This window comes from Corylus avellana, chromosome 1, assembly GCF_965113065.1.
Source record: "Corylus avellana chromosome 1, dhCorAvel1.hap1.2, whole genome shotgun sequence".
Taxonomy (NCBI): domain Eukaryota; kingdom Viridiplantae; phylum Streptophyta; class Magnoliopsida; order Fagales; family Betulaceae; genus Corylus; species Corylus avellana.
The window spans coordinates 40,303,617-40,321,063 of record NC_142490.1 but is presented as its reverse complement, the minus strand read 5'-3'; the positions used below and the strand labels follow the sequence as shown (position 1 = coordinate 40,321,063).

At 34.5% G+C, this 17,447-nt stretch overlaps 1 protein-coding gene across 2 annotated transcripts; it reads left to right on the top strand.

Moving 5' to 3' along the window:
* The first annotated feature begins 9,951 nt into the window (after window positions 1–9,951).
* On the top strand, window positions 9,952–17,298 carry LOC132172155 (deneddylase). 2 transcript variants are annotated; one of them, XM_059583607.2, is made up of 8 exons: window positions 9,952–10,387; window positions 11,102–11,305; window positions 11,444–11,935; window positions 12,551–12,661; window positions 13,091–13,276; window positions 14,436–14,660; window positions 16,672–16,792; window positions 16,889–17,298. In XM_059583607.2, exons 1-8 carry the CDS (start codon window positions 9,995–9,997, stop codon window positions 16,999–17,001), a joined length of 1,845 nt encoding a protein of 614 aa, XP_059439590.2. In that variant the 5' UTR covers window positions 9,952–9,994; the 3' UTR covers window positions 17,002–17,298. The 2 variants fall into 2 exon arrangements, with proteins under 2 accessions (XP_059439590.2, XP_059439589.2); XM_059583606.2 differs by having other exon boundaries at window positions 11,441–11,935.
* Window positions 17,299–17,447: the final 149 nt, after the last annotated feature.

The following is a 17,447-nucleotide window of genomic DNA, read 5'->3' as shown; positions in this document are numbered from 1 at the left end:
GCTAGTATTCTACCACGTGTCACACTAATAATAAAATAATTTTTAAATTTTAAAAAGAAAATATAATAAAATAATATAATAAAAGAATTAAAAAAAAAAAAAATTTGGGGTGCCTTTTCCTTGGGGTGGATCGGCCACCCCATGGCCACCCAAAATTAATTAATTAATTTTCTTATTTTCTTCTTAAAATTTAAATATTATTTTATTATTTTATTATTAGTGTGACATGTGTTGGAACATTAGTCTTTGGATGAAATTGAAGAGCCAAGATTTAAATTCTAGAATTTCCCTAGGAATTCCAGGGATTCGGATCCGTACAAGAAGGGAAATTTGCTCCCTCTTCTCGACTCACAATCCTATATAATATATTATTTTAAAAAATAAATTACAATCTCATGTGATTGTGACACATCATTTAAGATGTAATTTTTTTTTTTTTTTAATGAGAAATGTAACATTCCTCCATTTCCAATTGAACACTTAAAATTTGATTCTTCAAAAAAATTCACTAAAATTATCATTTAACAAACTTTGTACTTTATTTCAAATTTAGTTTTGTTCAACAAAGCTCTCCAAATACGACGAGCCAAAAAAATAAAAGATATTTAATTTTTTAAGCTTATATATTAATTTCTCTTCACCCTCATGGGAAAAAAAAAAAAAAAAAGAAGCTATATTTAATTATAGCCTTATAGGGAAGGCATATATAAAAAATTTTGATGTTTAATTGATTTTAGAAGTAAACCACTGAATTGTCCACAAGGAGTAGCTCAATCGGTAGTGGACCATGCCTCATGAAGCGGTTACTAGTTTGAGTCCCCTTCCCCTTTTTCGAATTTTAATTAAAAAAAGAAAAAAAAGTAAAAGATAACTGAAAAAAAAAGTTACATAAAAAGATCTCCATTTTAATAATAGGAAAAAAGTTGGAATATATTTTACTAAAAACTCATGTACATCTCATATGTTATTAAAAAAAATTACACATATTATTTTTATACACTAGGTTGAAGGAAATTCCTCTAACCCAATTTAGAGGGGACAAAGCCTTCTACTTTAGGAAAATGAAAACATTCATTTTATGAATAAAAGCTTATATGAACTATGTGAAAAAACTAGAGTTAACCGATAATAAAAATACTTTTCGAATTCAAGGTTTGGTTCTTTTTTATTCATTTCTTCTTCTTCTTCTTCTTTCTTTTTTTTTTTAAAAAAAATTTTTTTTAATTTTTTTTTTTAATATTTGGTTTTGTAATCATGTGTTTTGTTTAGGTCACATGCAACCTATGCAACAATGTGTCTCCTCTTAATTGTTCGTACAGGGGAATCAACCGAAAGGTTTGATTAGTAGTTTGCATTCTTTGAACTTTATTTTTATTTTCTTTTTACTTATTTATTTTATGTAGTTTGCATTTTTTTTTTTTTTTGGAATTTTAGTGTCCAACATGCGATCAAGAACAAAAATGAAAGGTTAAGCCCTCAAAGGTTATAGATAGAGAATATCTCGCTAGACATGTTACTCTGAGGACTTTTTTAGATATTATGCGAGGTGAATGCTTTGGTGCGAAACCAACAGGTTTTGTGTTTGGCAATGGCTGGAAAGTAAATTGTCTGCCATAGCTCATCTCTCGTGCATTCTCTTATAGAACTCAAAAGCTTCTCTGGCTGACTAGTTTCCCAACCCCCTAAACATGGTATTCCAAAGAAACACATTTGGGTTTTCAATTTCATCAACCGCTGCATAATCCATATCTCCACCCTCCGAAACCGCACAAAACACAATGATCTTGCCAACGACATTGATTAAAGCCAGCTAGGGTACAAACTTTATTTATTTTATTTCTCTTTCTCATATGTAAGTTTCAAAATTTCTAATGATTTATTTATATAATTTATTTTATTTTGAATGTTTTTCTCAAGATAATGACATTGTGTTTCAAAATCCTAACACATCCCAACAATGGATTCACAACTTTAATGGGAAAGTCGCCATTGTCTGAAATCTAACTACGAATTTTTGTGATGCTGAAGCTGGATAGGTCCTAGTTGAAGTGTGGTCTTAATTAGTTAAATTTGTTATTAATGGAGCTGAATTTATTTTACTTTGTTTTCGATGAAAGTTTGGGATAATGTTTAATATTATTATTATATTTGAAGTTTTTTTTTTTTAATAATTTTTTTAATGAAAATTATGTATAAGTTATTTTTATGATATTTGAAATGGTTATTTGTTATATCTTATTCTTAATGGACCCGGCTACTGAAACATTTTGGGAAAAACAATCGATGACCTCTTGTTTGAAACCAAGAATCTAAAAGAAAAGTCAAACTTATTAAGACAAGAGCTACAAGAGCTCTAAAGACAATGTTTACAAGAGCTCAAGAGACAATAGTTTTTTTTTGAAATGGAACATACCATACTCATTCATTGTTAAAAATCGTGAGCATAAAGCTCTTACAAATAGAGCAAAAATCTCTGAAGTAAATCATAGCCAAAGCTAAAGATACGGTCATCAACAACAGACTAAATCAACCATAACAAAAGCATCCGCTAACCTATGACTAATTATCAGGTTTAAAAATCAGATCTGTATCAAACAAACACCATTTAATGCATAGGTAGCGCTTATTCCTCGGCCTTGAGAGCAGAACCTCTCAGTCGATACTCATCTTCCTCAACCCGAAAGTCATGATACAGTTCACATCCACAACCCAAGGGTTTGGACCAATAATAATGGGTAGCAACCGGGCGCACCAAAGCAACAGAAGAGAACCTTATTACAAGCAAAAAGAAAAACCATACAGGCAAATAAAGGGAACAACAAAACAAATGCAGGAAAAGAAATTACAGCAAAGAAAACAAACTACAGGGGAACTCAAAAGAAAATACAAAACGGAAAAACAACAATACTGGGAAATAAAAACGAAAACACATAAAGCGGGTCACTGCAGCCGGAAGGAGGCCGATCGTGAGCTGGCCGGAAACCGCCGCGGAAAGTGGCACAAAAAACTTGACGCGGGAGGGGCACGTGAAAAGACCCGACAGCGAGCGGTGAGCGGCGAAGCGGGTGCGGAGGAGATCGGCGACACACACAAACAAACAGGGAGGGGGAGAGTTTGAGTGAAAACCTCCAAAGGCAGTACCCACCGACAGAGAACACAAGCCCAACAGAACAGAAAAACACCAAAGACAGAAACAAGCCTAAAAACAGAACCGGGAAGCAGAGAGACAAAATCAAAGTACAAAAGCAAGGAAGCACAATGAGGGAAAAACGAAAACAAACCCAGCCGAATCAACAGAACCCCTGCAAAGTGTGGGATGGGCACGGCAGAACCGGAAAGCAAGGAGGTGGGTAGGCGTCGGGGGAAGGCAGGCGGAGGACGGAGGATCGAGCAAAGGTAAGCAGATCCAGTGCCCAACCCGTTCCAACCCAAGCAGGGAGCGCTGCAGATGGAAATGGCGGGGAAGAGAGCGGCCAAGAGAACGGCAATACCAAAGGCAAAAACGGAGAAAAAGCAGAGGGGAAAAGGAGAGATGGGGAGGGGAAAGAGAGGGGCACCGGGACTAGGGGCATCAAGTAAAATACTAGCACCCGGAGCGGAGAGGAGAGGGAAGGAGGGATGCAGGCAACGGCCATCCCTCCTCCCATGCGGCTGCGGCGCTCTAGAGAGGGGGCTTCAAGAGACAATAGTTACAAGAGCTTAATAGATAATAATTAAAAGAGCTTAAGTGACTAGAGTTATAATTATGGTTGTTAATGTAGAAGTAAAACATACATATAACATTCATACTATTTCTCGATAAATAGAGTATTGTATACAATCAAATAATCAAGTGAAAAGAAAAGATGAAGCCAAGAAAAGACTTCGATGTGGAGACATAAGCCATGTGCCGAACCACCTAAAATCTCTATATTTCATTTTTTTTTTCTTTTCTATTTAGATTAATTATTAGTTATAATAAAACTTAGGGACGAATTAAGAGAATGCCTATCAAGATGTTCGGTTTCGTTCCGGTCCAAAGTGGAGGTGATGATTTTGCTTCTACTTCAACAAGATATGTTTTTATCTCTTTTTGTTTCCTTGCTTTCATTTGTTGGCGAATGTTCTCCGATTGAGACAAGCAATTATTATGTCATTGCTTCTCCCAATCCCTATCCTTGAAGCCAATAAGGGAGCGTATACAAGAAGGATCTGGATCCCTATAATTCCTAGGGGAATTCCAGATTGTGTAATTTCAAATCTTGGCTCTTCAATTTCATTCAAAGGCTAGTGTTCCGCCACTTGTCACACTAATAATAAAATAATATTTAAATTTTAAAAAGAAAATATAAAAAAAAAAAATTTGGGGTGGCTTTCTCCTTGGGCGTGGATCAACCACCCCAACACTACAAAAAATTTGGTCATTAGTAGCGATATTGATGACCCAAAAATGGCCGCTATTTACCAATAGCGGCAACAAGTGGCTGCTATTTGGTTGCTGCTTGTAATCGGACACTAATGCCAAATAAAGGCGACTTTTAGGGTCGCCACTAATGTCCCCTCATTAGCGGCGACTTAGAGTCACCGCTAATGACTTTTTTTGTCGCCGCAAAAATAGGTTCGAAATAACCCTAGGGTCGCCGCTATTGGTATATCATTAGCGGCGACAGCAGAGTTGCCGCTAATGATATGAAAACAATTAAAAATTAAAAATCAATAGCGGCGACTCTCTTAGTCACCGCTATTCCACTATCATTAGATTCTACTATCTAATGATATGAGAAAATTAAAAAAAAAAAAAAAAAAAATTAAAAAATCAATAGTCGCTGCTAATGATATGAGCAATTTTTTTTTTTTTTTAATTTATATATATATATAAAAGCCCCAAATTGATTAGAGCCATTAATGGAGCTTGGGGAAAAATAAAATCAGACAATGAATACTCAAAATAAATTTAAAACAAAGTACCATTATGGCAAAGCCACCACCCAGTAATGAATATCTACATACAATTTTCAGTCAAAAGGAATAGACACTGGCATGAGTTGTATATATTGTGTTAATACAAAAAAAAAAAAAAAAAAAAAAAAAAAAAAAAAAAACCCTCTGAGTTTGCATTCTCTATTGAAGAAGCAATTACTTCAAAGGCCACTTCCCATCTATAAACCATTGAGCCTGGCTTCCATCTTCTATCAAATCTTGTTTGCTATTACCTTCAAAAGAAACAAGCCAACCTGAAATAAATGAAAGGAGGGGAATAAAATGACAAAGAACTAGCAAAGTCAGATACTATATGTCCCACAAATTTACCAGAAGCGAGATAAAATTTGATGAATATCTGTACATATGATTTTCAAAATTGAAAGTCTAGGAGTTAACAAAAGCAAATACCAATTGTCTCATTGTAAAGAGCAAACAAGTTGACTCTAACTAATAACATCTCTCAAGTCTCAAGAGGTTCCAATACATCAACTACTATTGTGTGCATATTGCCCTCTACATCTGTAACTAGTCAATCAAGATTATATGAGTTGGATCAACTTTGTAACATAAAAACACAGGGAGCCAGTTCTACAAAATTGGTCATAGTAAGCTCATTTTGAAAATATGTTAGCACTTAAACCAGCTTTACAATCCCCCAGTAGATTTGTTTCTCAAGTTGCACCAAAACTTGAATTTTCAAATTGCTTGTGAATTTAAAAGCAACTTCAACTTTGCCACTCAATGCTCAAAGGAATTGGCCACCTCATCATCATATAGTTTTTCATAGCATGGGGATCTGCTATGAAAATACTAAAGCTCCCACCCAAGAATAAACTTTAGAAACCCTTAAAGGCCACAAAAAAGTGAAGTGACAACTTCAACCTTTGGGGAATCGTCCTGGCCATCAGATCTGGTCTATCACTGCAGTAGTCTAATGAGACGTTGTAATGCCTGCTCACATTTCTATTTACCTCAATGAATAATCTCCCAAGTTGTTTTTCAAATTACTTTTAGTGAAAGCACATATGATAACCAACATATTAGCATGATCCAATACTCAAAACCAAAAGTTATCAAATACAAGATTAAAGACTACCTCCATGGTACCAATGATATGATCAACAGCTAATTGCTTTGGCATTATGCTAAATCTGACAGCCAATGCTTGATGTATATGACAACAACATTATCATGTACTCTTTGATGTTAGCATCAATGATATATTACCTCATGTTAATTTAAAATCTATTAAACAAAACTAAATTACATTACACATACATGTATAAAGTATGCCTACTTACATCGTTTGAATCGAAAAGGTTGATTCGAGATAGATCAGAAGGTGCAGACTTGGACATCTGTAATATTAAACCCCCAAAAGATGTCAATTATTATATATATATTTTGATAAATCAAGATGTCAATTATTATATAATAATTTATTGATCAGGAGGGTCTATCGAAATTCATGATACTTATCTAGGTAATTGAAGTACTTATGTCCGGTTGCAATAAAATTTGAACTTCAATGATTCTTTTGCTTCCTCAAAAGTCCATAAGAAACAAAAATATCAGGAAATAGAAGATTCACTGATAATAATTAAGAGACAATAATTCTTTTGCTTCCACAATGAACGCACTGCATAAAAAGATTCACTGATGACAATAATACCGAAGATTTGGAAGCTTGAGACCCCAAACCCCAAACCTTGTAAATGTTTCGAAGCATAGATATCTTCTTTCAAACCCCAAACCCCAAACGAAAACCCAAACCCCAAATCCCAGCAGGAAAAAAAAGATTTATATGACCTAAATAATTGGTGGTATTGAGCAATCAACAAATAATTGTTGTCTTAAAATTTATTTATATGACCTAAATAACAATGTTTGTCTATCCTTTTCGTAGAGTAGCCCAGAATGAACAAGTGAGGGAGAGTGGAGAGTGCTCAATCAGCGGCCACATTACGTAGTCGCCGCTAATTGAGCATAATCTGCGGCGACAAAATTGGTCACTGCTATTTAGGATAATTTTTTTTTTTTTTTTTTTTTTTTTTTTTTAAAAAAAAAAAAAAATTATACTTACAATTTTTTTAGAATAAGCACCTAATATCTGAATAGTCAATTTCTTGCTTCAGCTCCAGACTTTCAGGAGAAGTTAAAGCTGGTGGATGGTGGCTTGTAGTTTATAATAAAAGCCCAATAATTTGGCCTTCTGATCTGGAAATATATATATATATATATTCCTTATAACTCTAATTTGATCAAATTTGAATTGATAATTTTGTATGAAATTTTATTTTATTTTATTTTATTTTTTATAACAACTTTCTGGAAGCAAACACACTAGTACTTTGGTGCAATTTTTTTTTTTAAGTTTTAAAAAATGATCAAACATTTGATTATATTACGATCAATCGAACTAATTCACTAGGATCGATCGGATGTTTGATCGATCATTTGATCCTATCACGATCGATCGAATCAATTCACTAGTATCGATTGGATGTTTAATCGAATATTTGATCCTATCATGATCAATCGAACTAATTCATTAGGATCGATTAGATGTTCGATTGATCATTTGATCCTATCACGATCAATCGAACTAATTTACTAGGATCGATCGGAAGATCGATCAGATGTTTGATCGAACATTTGATATTTTCACGATCAATCGAACTAATTCATTAGGATCGATCAGATGTTCGATCGATCATTTGATCATATCACGATCAATCAAACTAATTCATTAGGATCGATGAATGTATGATCGATCATTTGATCATATCATGATCGATCGAATAAATTCAGTAGGATCGATCAAATGCTTGATCGATCATGATCAGTCGAAGTAATCCATTAGGATCGATTGGATGTTTGATCCTATCACGTTCAATCGAACTAATTCATTAGGATTGATCGGATGTTTAATCGAACATTTGATCCTATGACGATCAATCGAACTAATTCACTAGAATCGATCGAATGTTTGATTGATCATTTGATCCTATCACGATCAATCAAACATTTAAATAAAAATAAGAAATAGAAAACTTCAATAATAATATAAAACAAATTAATTTTGTAAGCGTTTTAATTTAATATGAAAATTTGTTTTATTTAAAAGAAAAAAATAAATATTTTTTTCATATAAAATAAGAAAATAGAAAAATAGAAAAATAGAAAAAATTCAGCAATAATTAATATAAAATAAATAATGACATATTATGGAGGTGAATTTTTGGGAAATAACTTTATTATATATGTAAGGTCAATAGTTCGTCCCAATATTTATTTATTTATTTTTCTCCAGGGGTCAATAGTGGCGACCTTAAAGTCGCCGCTAATGATAGGAGTCGCCGCTGTTGACCCTCATTAGCGGCGACTTTATGGTCGCCGTTAATGAGTTTTTTTATTTTTTATTTATTTTTTAATTTTTTCTCATGTTAATAGCGGCGACCTTAAAGTCGCCGCTAAGAGTCGCTGTTGATGAATAGTCAATAGCAGTGACTTTATAGTTGCCACTAAAACAACGGCGACTCTTAGAGGTCGCCTCTGTTGATCATCATTAGCGGCAACTTTATTGTTGCCGCTAATTGAATCTTATTAGCGGCGACAATAGTCACCGCTATTGATGTTCAAGGAGTTGCCTCTAATGATCGTTAATAGCGGCAACTAGTAGTTGCCACTATTGTTGTCGCTGCTAAATAAATAAATAATTATTTATTTATTTTATTGCTGCTAAAAGTTGTTGCTAATGACCCCTCAATAGCGGCAACTTTGAGGTCGCCGCTATTTGTTTGGTTGTTAAAGACCATATTGCTTGTAGTGCAAATTGGCCTTTGGGGGTTGCCATGGCAAATATGGGGTGGCCGGCTACCCCATGGCCACCCCAAATTAATTATTTTTTTTTTAATTATTTTTTTTTAAATTTTAAATATTATTTTATTATTAGTGTGACATGTCTCGAAACACTAGCCTTTGGATGAAATTGAAGGGCCAAGATTTGAAATTCCAAAATTTCCTTAGGAATTCTAAGGATCCGGATCCGTACAAGAAGGGGAATTTGCTCCCTCTTCTCGACTCACAATCTTATATAATATATTATTTTGAAAAATAAATCACAATTTTATGTGATTGTGACACATCATTTGAGAAGTAAATTTTGTTTTTATTTTTTATAATTTTGAAAAATAAATCACAATCTCATGTGATTATAATAAATTTTGTTTTTTTTTGTTTTGTTTTTATATGAGAAATGTCGGCTGTGTTTGGCAAAGGGCCAAACTGGACCAAACCCAAAAATCAAAAAAATTCTTCTCAAAATCAACTTCAACATTCTTACTTGTTACATCACATCAATAATTTTTTATTACTATTCAAATAAAAAAATAACTACAAAACAAATTTTTTCACTTTTTTATTTAAAACATTCTTACTTTTTTCTCTCATATCAATCAAATCCGCTATAGTACCGTTCCATTCCCTTTTTTCATTACATTGCCAAACACAGCCGTAACATTCCTCCATTTTCATTGAGCACTTAAAATTTGATTCTTTAAAACAATTCACTAAAATTATCGTTTAACAAACTTTGTACTTTATTTCAAATTTAGTTTTGATCAATAAAATTCTCCAAATATGAAGAGCCAAAAAAAAAAAAAAAAAGATATTTAATTTTTTAAGCTTATATATTAATTTCTCTTCATCCTCGCGAAAAAAAGGAAAGAAAAAAAAGCTATATTTAATTATAGCCTTATAGGGAAGACAGATATAAAATTTTTTGATGTTTAATTGATTTTAGAAGTAATTTTCTGAATTATCTTTAAGGGGTAGCTCAATCAGTAATAGATCATGCCTCATGAAGCGGAGGTCAATAGTTTGAATCTCCTCATTTTTCTGCAAATTTTAATTAAAAATAAAAAATAAAAAAATAACTGAAAAAAAAGTTACATAAAACGATCTCCATTTTGCTGCATAAACCCTGACTCTACGACAACCCCTTCCAGACCTCAAAACCCTAAAACCAGCAATGCCATTCCTTCAGCTTCAATCCCTCTCTCACCTCAAACCTATCATTCCCTTTCACCCCCACGTAAAGCCCCTAGATTTCATTCCCAAACTAACCCGCAAGAACCCTAGAAATGCCTTCTCAGTGCTCTCATGCTCAGCCACCGAGCAAGAGCTCCTCCAAGCCGTGTTGGAGTCCGACGAGAAGGCCCTACCGTGCGTGAGAGCCTACGAGACCGACTTGGCTCGGCTGGTTCTGGCCGGAGCTGTCGACCTCGAGCAGGCCTTGACCGCAGCAGCGGCTGACGGCGGTGAAGCTGCCGCCGAGCACATCGATTCCGGCATGCCCGCTATGGTTGTCGAGACCGTCTTTCCTGGCCCTTCGGACGAGCGCAGCACCGTCTCCACCCGGCTGGTCCGTTCCATTTCCATGCCCATCTTTCAAATGCTATTCAATTTTCTGAATTGATTACTGGGTTTTTGAGCTTATCCAGAATTTGATGCTGTTTAAAAAGTTAAGAGTATAGAATGATAGAAAGCATAGCGTAGTTCTGAATCAGTACAATTGAGCGGGCCTGTACCAAGTCATCCATCTGGGTCATATGTTGAACTACACAGTGAGAACTTACGACAGAGACTTGCATTGTAGTCGAATGAGAGAACAAAGGCCATTACTAAGTTTTCGTCTAAGCAGAGCAGGTTTAGAGGGTGAAAGGTTTAGCTACGGTCCTAGTAAGGGCGTGATTCTAGCTGTAATGAAGTTGAAAAAACAGTAGAAGCATGTATGTAATGCATCTACTGCGTTGGTATGATTAGTTCTTCTGTCTCTCTCCTTATAAATCGTTTGGTTGTATCAGAAACTGCCTGGTATGTCCTATCTGAATGGGAATTTTAGTTACCTAGTTTGGGTTTGTCTTGTTTCTCGTTCCTGATGGGTTCTTGTTGACCATGAAAATCTAAGTCTTTTTTGTGTAAATTAAATCAATTACATGGTGTCTGGTTACCCATTCTAGGATCCTTTCTGGGTGTTGATTATGTGGACATTAATAACCACGCAAGGTGATGAATCAATATTTGAGATCTTTTTTTGAATAGTTGTCTAAGGCTATTTTATCGTTTTCTTTAACAGTTTTTGCCTGCTCAAAGAGTCAAAGAAAAAGCCAAAAAGCTCAGAAGGTCTATCCCAGAAGTTATGCTGACAAGCACTACATCTAGAAATATTCTTTCCATGACATTTAGACAAGTAGTTTTGCAGCAGCTTTGGAACTTTGAGCTTGTTGTCTTTAGACCTGGCTCAGAAAGAAACATGGAGGATCTTGAAAACCCGAGAGAGGTTTGTTATCCTTCCATATGTATTGAGCTCTTATGTTTTGGCATCTGCATAATTGTGATACCATATAATTATGTCCGTCCTGCAGGTGCCACATTGATACTGATAGGTTCAGTTCTCTTATGCCTTTCGTATCAGCAGGTCCCTGAATCTTTTAGCCTCACCTCTTCAGATGAAAGGGTTATCTCTGTACTTGCAGAAGCTGTTTGCCTTTCTGCTCTTCAAAGCACTGAGAAGCATTTCCTTGATAATATATTGGGTAATCTTTCAAGTAATTTCTTCCGTTGGTTTCGAAAGCCCAAAAGGATTGCATCAAAGGATTCTTCGGTCATCATATACCAATTATTTGAGAATGATGTAGTTGAAAATGCCAAGACTCTGTTAGAAAATTTTAATTCAACAAAGGAAAGCTTTAAGACCAAGAAAACAGAATCAAATCACCATTGGTGGCTGCCATTAGGATACGCTGAATTGGAAAAGATTGGTGGTTCAGATTTCAGTGCTTGGACAAGTGAGTATGTTCCTGCTTATAGGCTACAAATTGACACCGATAGACTCAGAAATATTAAATTTAAGGGCTGGAAAAATTCTGCACAGAATCGGTGGGAAGTACTTCTTACCCACTCCCAAATGGTAATTTGTTCTTTATTTACTTTTTTGGCTTTTAGGCTCTGTATAGTACTTTGTTTCTATTGTGACAGATGTAGGCATTTCATACATTTTTGAAGTGTTCACACCCACTTCTTAGGGGAATTCTAGATTATGGAATTAGGGATCCAGGCCGTCCATTTTAATCCAATGGCTACTGTCCTGCCACATGTCCCACTTATAATAAAATAATATTTAAATTTTAAAAAGAAAATATAAAAGAAATAATAAAATTTAAATATTATTTTATTATAAGTGGGACACGTGGCAGGACAGTAACCATTGGATTAAAATGGACGGCATGGATCCCTAATTCCAGAATTTGGAATTCCCCTAGAAATTCCAAAGGTATCCAGATCCCACCCTGGCCCCCCTGCTGCCAGTTCCAACCTTCTTTAAGAAAAAGATATTAAAAATAGAAAAGAGGGAAAAGCTTTTTGGTAATCATATGAGTATTAAATGTGATCAAGCCACATTTGTAATATGTTTTTACAAGGATCAGAATTATTTTAATCGCTTTAATCCCAATGAGCTGGGTATAAATTGTTTTTATCACATTGACTCTATTTTGGTTTCAATTCTAGCATATACATTTTGCAGGTTGGATTGGCGGACACTTTAGATATGTACTATGAAGATATTTACTCACTGCCCAATAAACAGCTATCATGTGGCCTGCCTGCAAATTTTGCAAACTTGTCCAACAAAAAGGTAATCAAATATTGCTTTCATGTTGTCTCTTGGTTAAAGTTAACAATTGGAGCATTGATTTTACATGGTTTTCTAAATAAAACGAGATGGGGTTTTCTAGGCCCTCTGGCAATGATAATTTTTTTTAATGAAGTTTAGAAATAAGAAGGTAATTGATGTTCTGGATATTTGGAGATTTGAGAATAAATTGGGAGAAGAATGACTGATTTTTTAATCTCTGATTATTGGATTTTTAGTTGAGGTAAAGCTTTTTTTTTTTTTTTTAAAAAAAATTCAGTTGAATTGTGTTCATTTGCATAAGTGAAATGGTTCCATGACTTGCAAAGAAGCTTTTTTTTTTTTTTTTTTTTTTTCCTTAAAAAAAAAAAAAAACAAATTCAGTTTGAGTTGTGTTCATTTGCATAAGTGAAATGGTTCCATGACTTGCAGAGGAGCTCTTCGTTGTTGAAAATGCTATCTGTTGGCCTTGCGAGTGGAGTTTTTCTGGTTCTAATCAGTGCTTTCAGTCAACTTGGTTTGCCTTATCTAAGCAGAGGAAGGTACCCTGCAGAACATAGGTCTCTTCCATCATCTGAAGTTGACAGTGCACTAAACCTTTCTCTCGATGCTAGAAAGGTATTTGGCCACTGGAACACTATATCTGTTTAAGTAATTTAGTTGTATTTAATTTGCTTTTGCTTAAATATACTAAACCACACGGGGTATTTCATGCAAAATTAGGAGGCAAGGTTATGGAAGAATGAGAAGCGGGAAGTTTTCTTACAAGCTCTCTCAAGAAGTGCACTTAAAATATAGAGCTTATGTCTATTCATTCGTACTTCTGTATATCAAATAAAACATTTTTAGAAGGAAAAGCTCTCATAGAATTTTACCTAAAGTTCAGCTAAGGCTTCCCTCTTGGCGAGGCAGCTTAAACTCATTCAGCCATTTGTAGTCTATCTAGTGGTGGGTGTATTTGGTATAAGCGTGAGCCATGGCTTACTGTAAGTGGCAAATTTGTTTATGCCTCAACTCATATTGCTTGCATTTCCTTTTAATTTTATTAAAATTAAGAAAAGTGACCACCATATTTGAGCTGCATTTCACATAGTATGCTTCTTTTGTATATTTCACCATTTCAGTTTATTATAATTTCTTAATTACACTCTTAATATAGTTCAATATGTGATTAAATCCTAACCCTGTTAGTTTAATTTGCTTACCACTCTTTCACAAATAGTTTAAATATGTTTGAAGTACATTTTTCGTCATGGCTTAGATCATGCCTTTGAGAGGGTAGAATGATATGCTTTTACCTTCACATGGCCACTTTAAGTAATTAATTTATATTTTTTGGAATATTTTCATACTTCTAGAACCATATATTTATAAATAAAACCCATTTAGTCAAATATTCCCTTGGGCTTGTATAGATGCAGGATTAGGTCTGCTGGTCAGGCCTAATTGAGTACAATGTGCTGCCTATTAATATTGTTTCTCATTTGGCATGCAATCTATTGTTGCTATAATTTGCCAGTGCTTGGTGTATCCCATAGAAATATATAAAACTACTACCAAGTTGAGGACTTCTTTTGCCCTTTTTGTTAAATTATGTTTGGTACATAGCTATTGTTAATAACTTTGGGCATGGCGTGAGAAGGTAATCTTTATGTGTAGAGGTAATTAGTGCTTTATTGCTCTTATTATTCAATCTTTTCTTTTCTTTTCTTTTTTACCCTAGCTTTTTATTTCCCTTCTCTATGAGAGTTAAATGTTTAAAACTTCATTTGGATAGTTGGAAGAATTTTGCATATCAATTGTTGAAAAGATAAAGGATGCTTTTGGTTGGCCCGGTGATATAATTACTGAAACAAGCATCGGTGCCTGGACTGGGGAATTACCATCCTACTTGAGGATGGTTGGTGAAGCTGATTCCAATAGTGAAGGCAATTCAGTGGCCCCTCTAAATAAAATTGACGAAGACATGAGAATTTCTGCTCAAGAGATCGCTAGTTATCAGGTAAACTTTCAAATATATATATATTAATCTTTGCTTTATTTCATGCACTTGCTTTTGTCTTAAAGTAATAAAACAATAGAATAAAAGCAAAAACCTAGATATTTTTATATTCTGATATCTGCACTAGTTACATCTTTTGGAATGGTATTGTAATTTAGGAGCATTAAGTTGAGGGGATAATCATAGTTTGTGTGATTTTAGTCACTGTAGCGTTTTGTGAATGCTGAGAACAGAAGAGAATTAAATACTTACAGTCGAAGGAAATGTATAAATCCCATGAGTCTCTCTAGATCGGTTTATTCTATCAGGTCTAGCTGGGTATAATACTTATCTAGTTTGATGAACAGCTTTCCTTATTGCACTGATGAAAGTGCAAGTGTTTTCTGGGAGCTGCTGAAAATATTGTCACTAATGATAGCATGGTTGATATGGCACATATAGTTCGTTGAACTTTGATTTAGCATTTCTCAATTGAATAGGTTTAAGGATTTACTCTCATCATAACTGTTTTTTCCTGATGGAACTAACGTATGTCAATACCACCAATTCTGTATTTCTTTTGATCCTTACATTACTCTGTAATTAGTTAAGTGAATAAAATTATCTACCACTTTTAATATGCTTCATAATCATGTTGGTCATCATCGCTTAGTGTTGGCCAAAAAGTTTTTGCTCCAGATATTCTTAGCTGGGTATATTCATGTCGATCTTTATCTCTACTTCACTACTACAATTTCAACATTTTTCAGCCTTACCTGTCTTTTCACCAATTCCTTTTATGTTGTCTCATCTACTCTAAAGTTTAAATTTTCCTAAAGGTTTTGAATTTCAATTATCTATAACATCCATTGGTGGTAAATAGTGATCATAAATCACTCCGGAGATCTCTTGTAGATTTAAGAATCAAATGAGAGAAAATGGATATTTCTTGCTTCGTTCAAGCTCTAGTATTGTAAATAACCAAAATTTGTTGGTGTGGGTGTACTGAGTAGCACAACTAACTATTTTTCTTTGGCGGGACCATATATAAATGTCACATGATATAAAAGTTGAATAAAAATTTCGTGCAAATATCTCACCCTCCCCAATCCCATCAATCCCCGACCCACCACTATTCACACTGGTATTGCCGCTTTGACTGGCATACCCGCTACTAGCTATTATGACAAACAGGCCAATTATGTGGCTCTGGCATTATGACAAACAGGAAAATCTCTTGCTAACCCCTCAAATAACAAAGAAAATTTTTAAGGAGGCACCACCTCACTTCAACAATGTTATGTGCCCATTTTTGTTTTTGTTGTTGGGCTTATGTGGTGGTAAAGTGACGTGACAATGATGGCTTGTGCATTGGCTTGTCAAAGGGGTGACACGGGGCAGATGGAAGGTTAGTAAGTTGGACGGAAATCAGACGGAGAAACCTATTTGAAATTGGTACTAAACCTAAGGACATGTTTGTCGAAGTTAGAAACCTAGGGACTATATTAAAATTCTGTGAAGACCTAGGGACTAAATTTGATTTTCCTTAAAAAAAAAAAAAAAAAAAACACATGTTATTTGATGAAGAAATGTGGTTATTTTGAATTAAATTAGATAAACATGTAAAAGTTCTCATACATTACCAAGTTAAATCAAGTGTACCTTTATGGATGGCTTGACATTTATATATGCTATTTGATGAAGACATGTGGTTATTATGAATTAAATTAATAAACATGTAAAAGTTTTCATACATTACCAAGTTAAATCAAGTGTACCTTATGGATGGCTTGACATTTATATATGCTTTTTTAATTGAGATCGTTAGATGGAAAAATCATTTTTCAAGAACATTAAATATATTAAACTTGTTCAACAATAGTACTCGACTTTGACATATTTTGGAAAACATTGTTTGTGTGTATGTCCTCTTTTGTTGATTATCTTGCCTTCACAACTTTGATTACCTTCTTTTCTGTTGGGGCTACTTCACTCTTAATTTGCTTATTCATCATTTTTTATTGAAATTTAGGTGGTTTTGTCATCGGATGGAAAGATAGTTGGGTTTCAACCTATGAGCCGGGTTGCTGTTAATCACTGGGCTGCTAACCCCTTAGCAAAGGAGTTGTATGGTGGGAGAAAGCTTTCCCCTGGTAGGTGCTAATTGCTTTTGTTATCTATTAAGTCATTGTGTGTTAAGGCTGCTCCTGAGTTAACATAGCTTACCCTTTTGGACTTTGCTCGATCAGGTTTTATTGAACCTGGTCCCAAGGTCAACCATCCCAATGAGCTTGTGGTAATGGAGTTGCTCATGTCAGTAAATCCAGATTCCTGTTTTGCTTTGGCCAGACCATTGCGATGATCGTTGCCTTGTAATTGTATGTGAAGACTGCTGCCTGGAAATGTAGATGCTAGATTATACACCAAAGGAATGCCCAAGTTCTCTCCGGCATTAGCATGTTTAGCCTTGTGATTTGAATGAGTTTTTGGAAGTTTATTATAGGAAAGAAAGGGTGCCTTCCCCTCTAAACAATTTCTTGTTCAAATGGTCTACTGATTATATTGACAATCTTTTTCTGAGCAAGGACTATTTAACTCCTCAAAAGCAATATAACATCCTCGTGAACTACTAATCTATATACCATCTTCCATTTTTTGCCTGCTCTCTCTCTTTTTTTATTTATTTTTTAAATTTATTTAATTAGTACATCAAACAAGGATTACAAAGAAAAGCAATTAGGGGTTTGGCTACTTGGGGTGACCGAACCTCCATAGGCCAAAAAAAAAAAAAAAAAAAAAAAAAAAAAG

Coding starts and splice junctions, on each gene's coding strand:
- LOC132172155 (XM_059583606.2), top strand. CDS start 9,995: ATGCCATTCCTTCAGCTTCAATCCCTCTCTCACCTCAAACCTATCATT. Junction 11,936..12,550: donor TTCTTACCCACTCCCAAATG/GTAATTTGTTCT, acceptor TACATTTTGCAG/GTTGGATTGGCGGACACTTT. Junction 16,793..16,888: donor TGGGAGAAAGCTTTCCCCTG/GTAGGTGCTAAT, acceptor TTGCTCGATCAG/GTTTTATTGAACCTGGTCCC.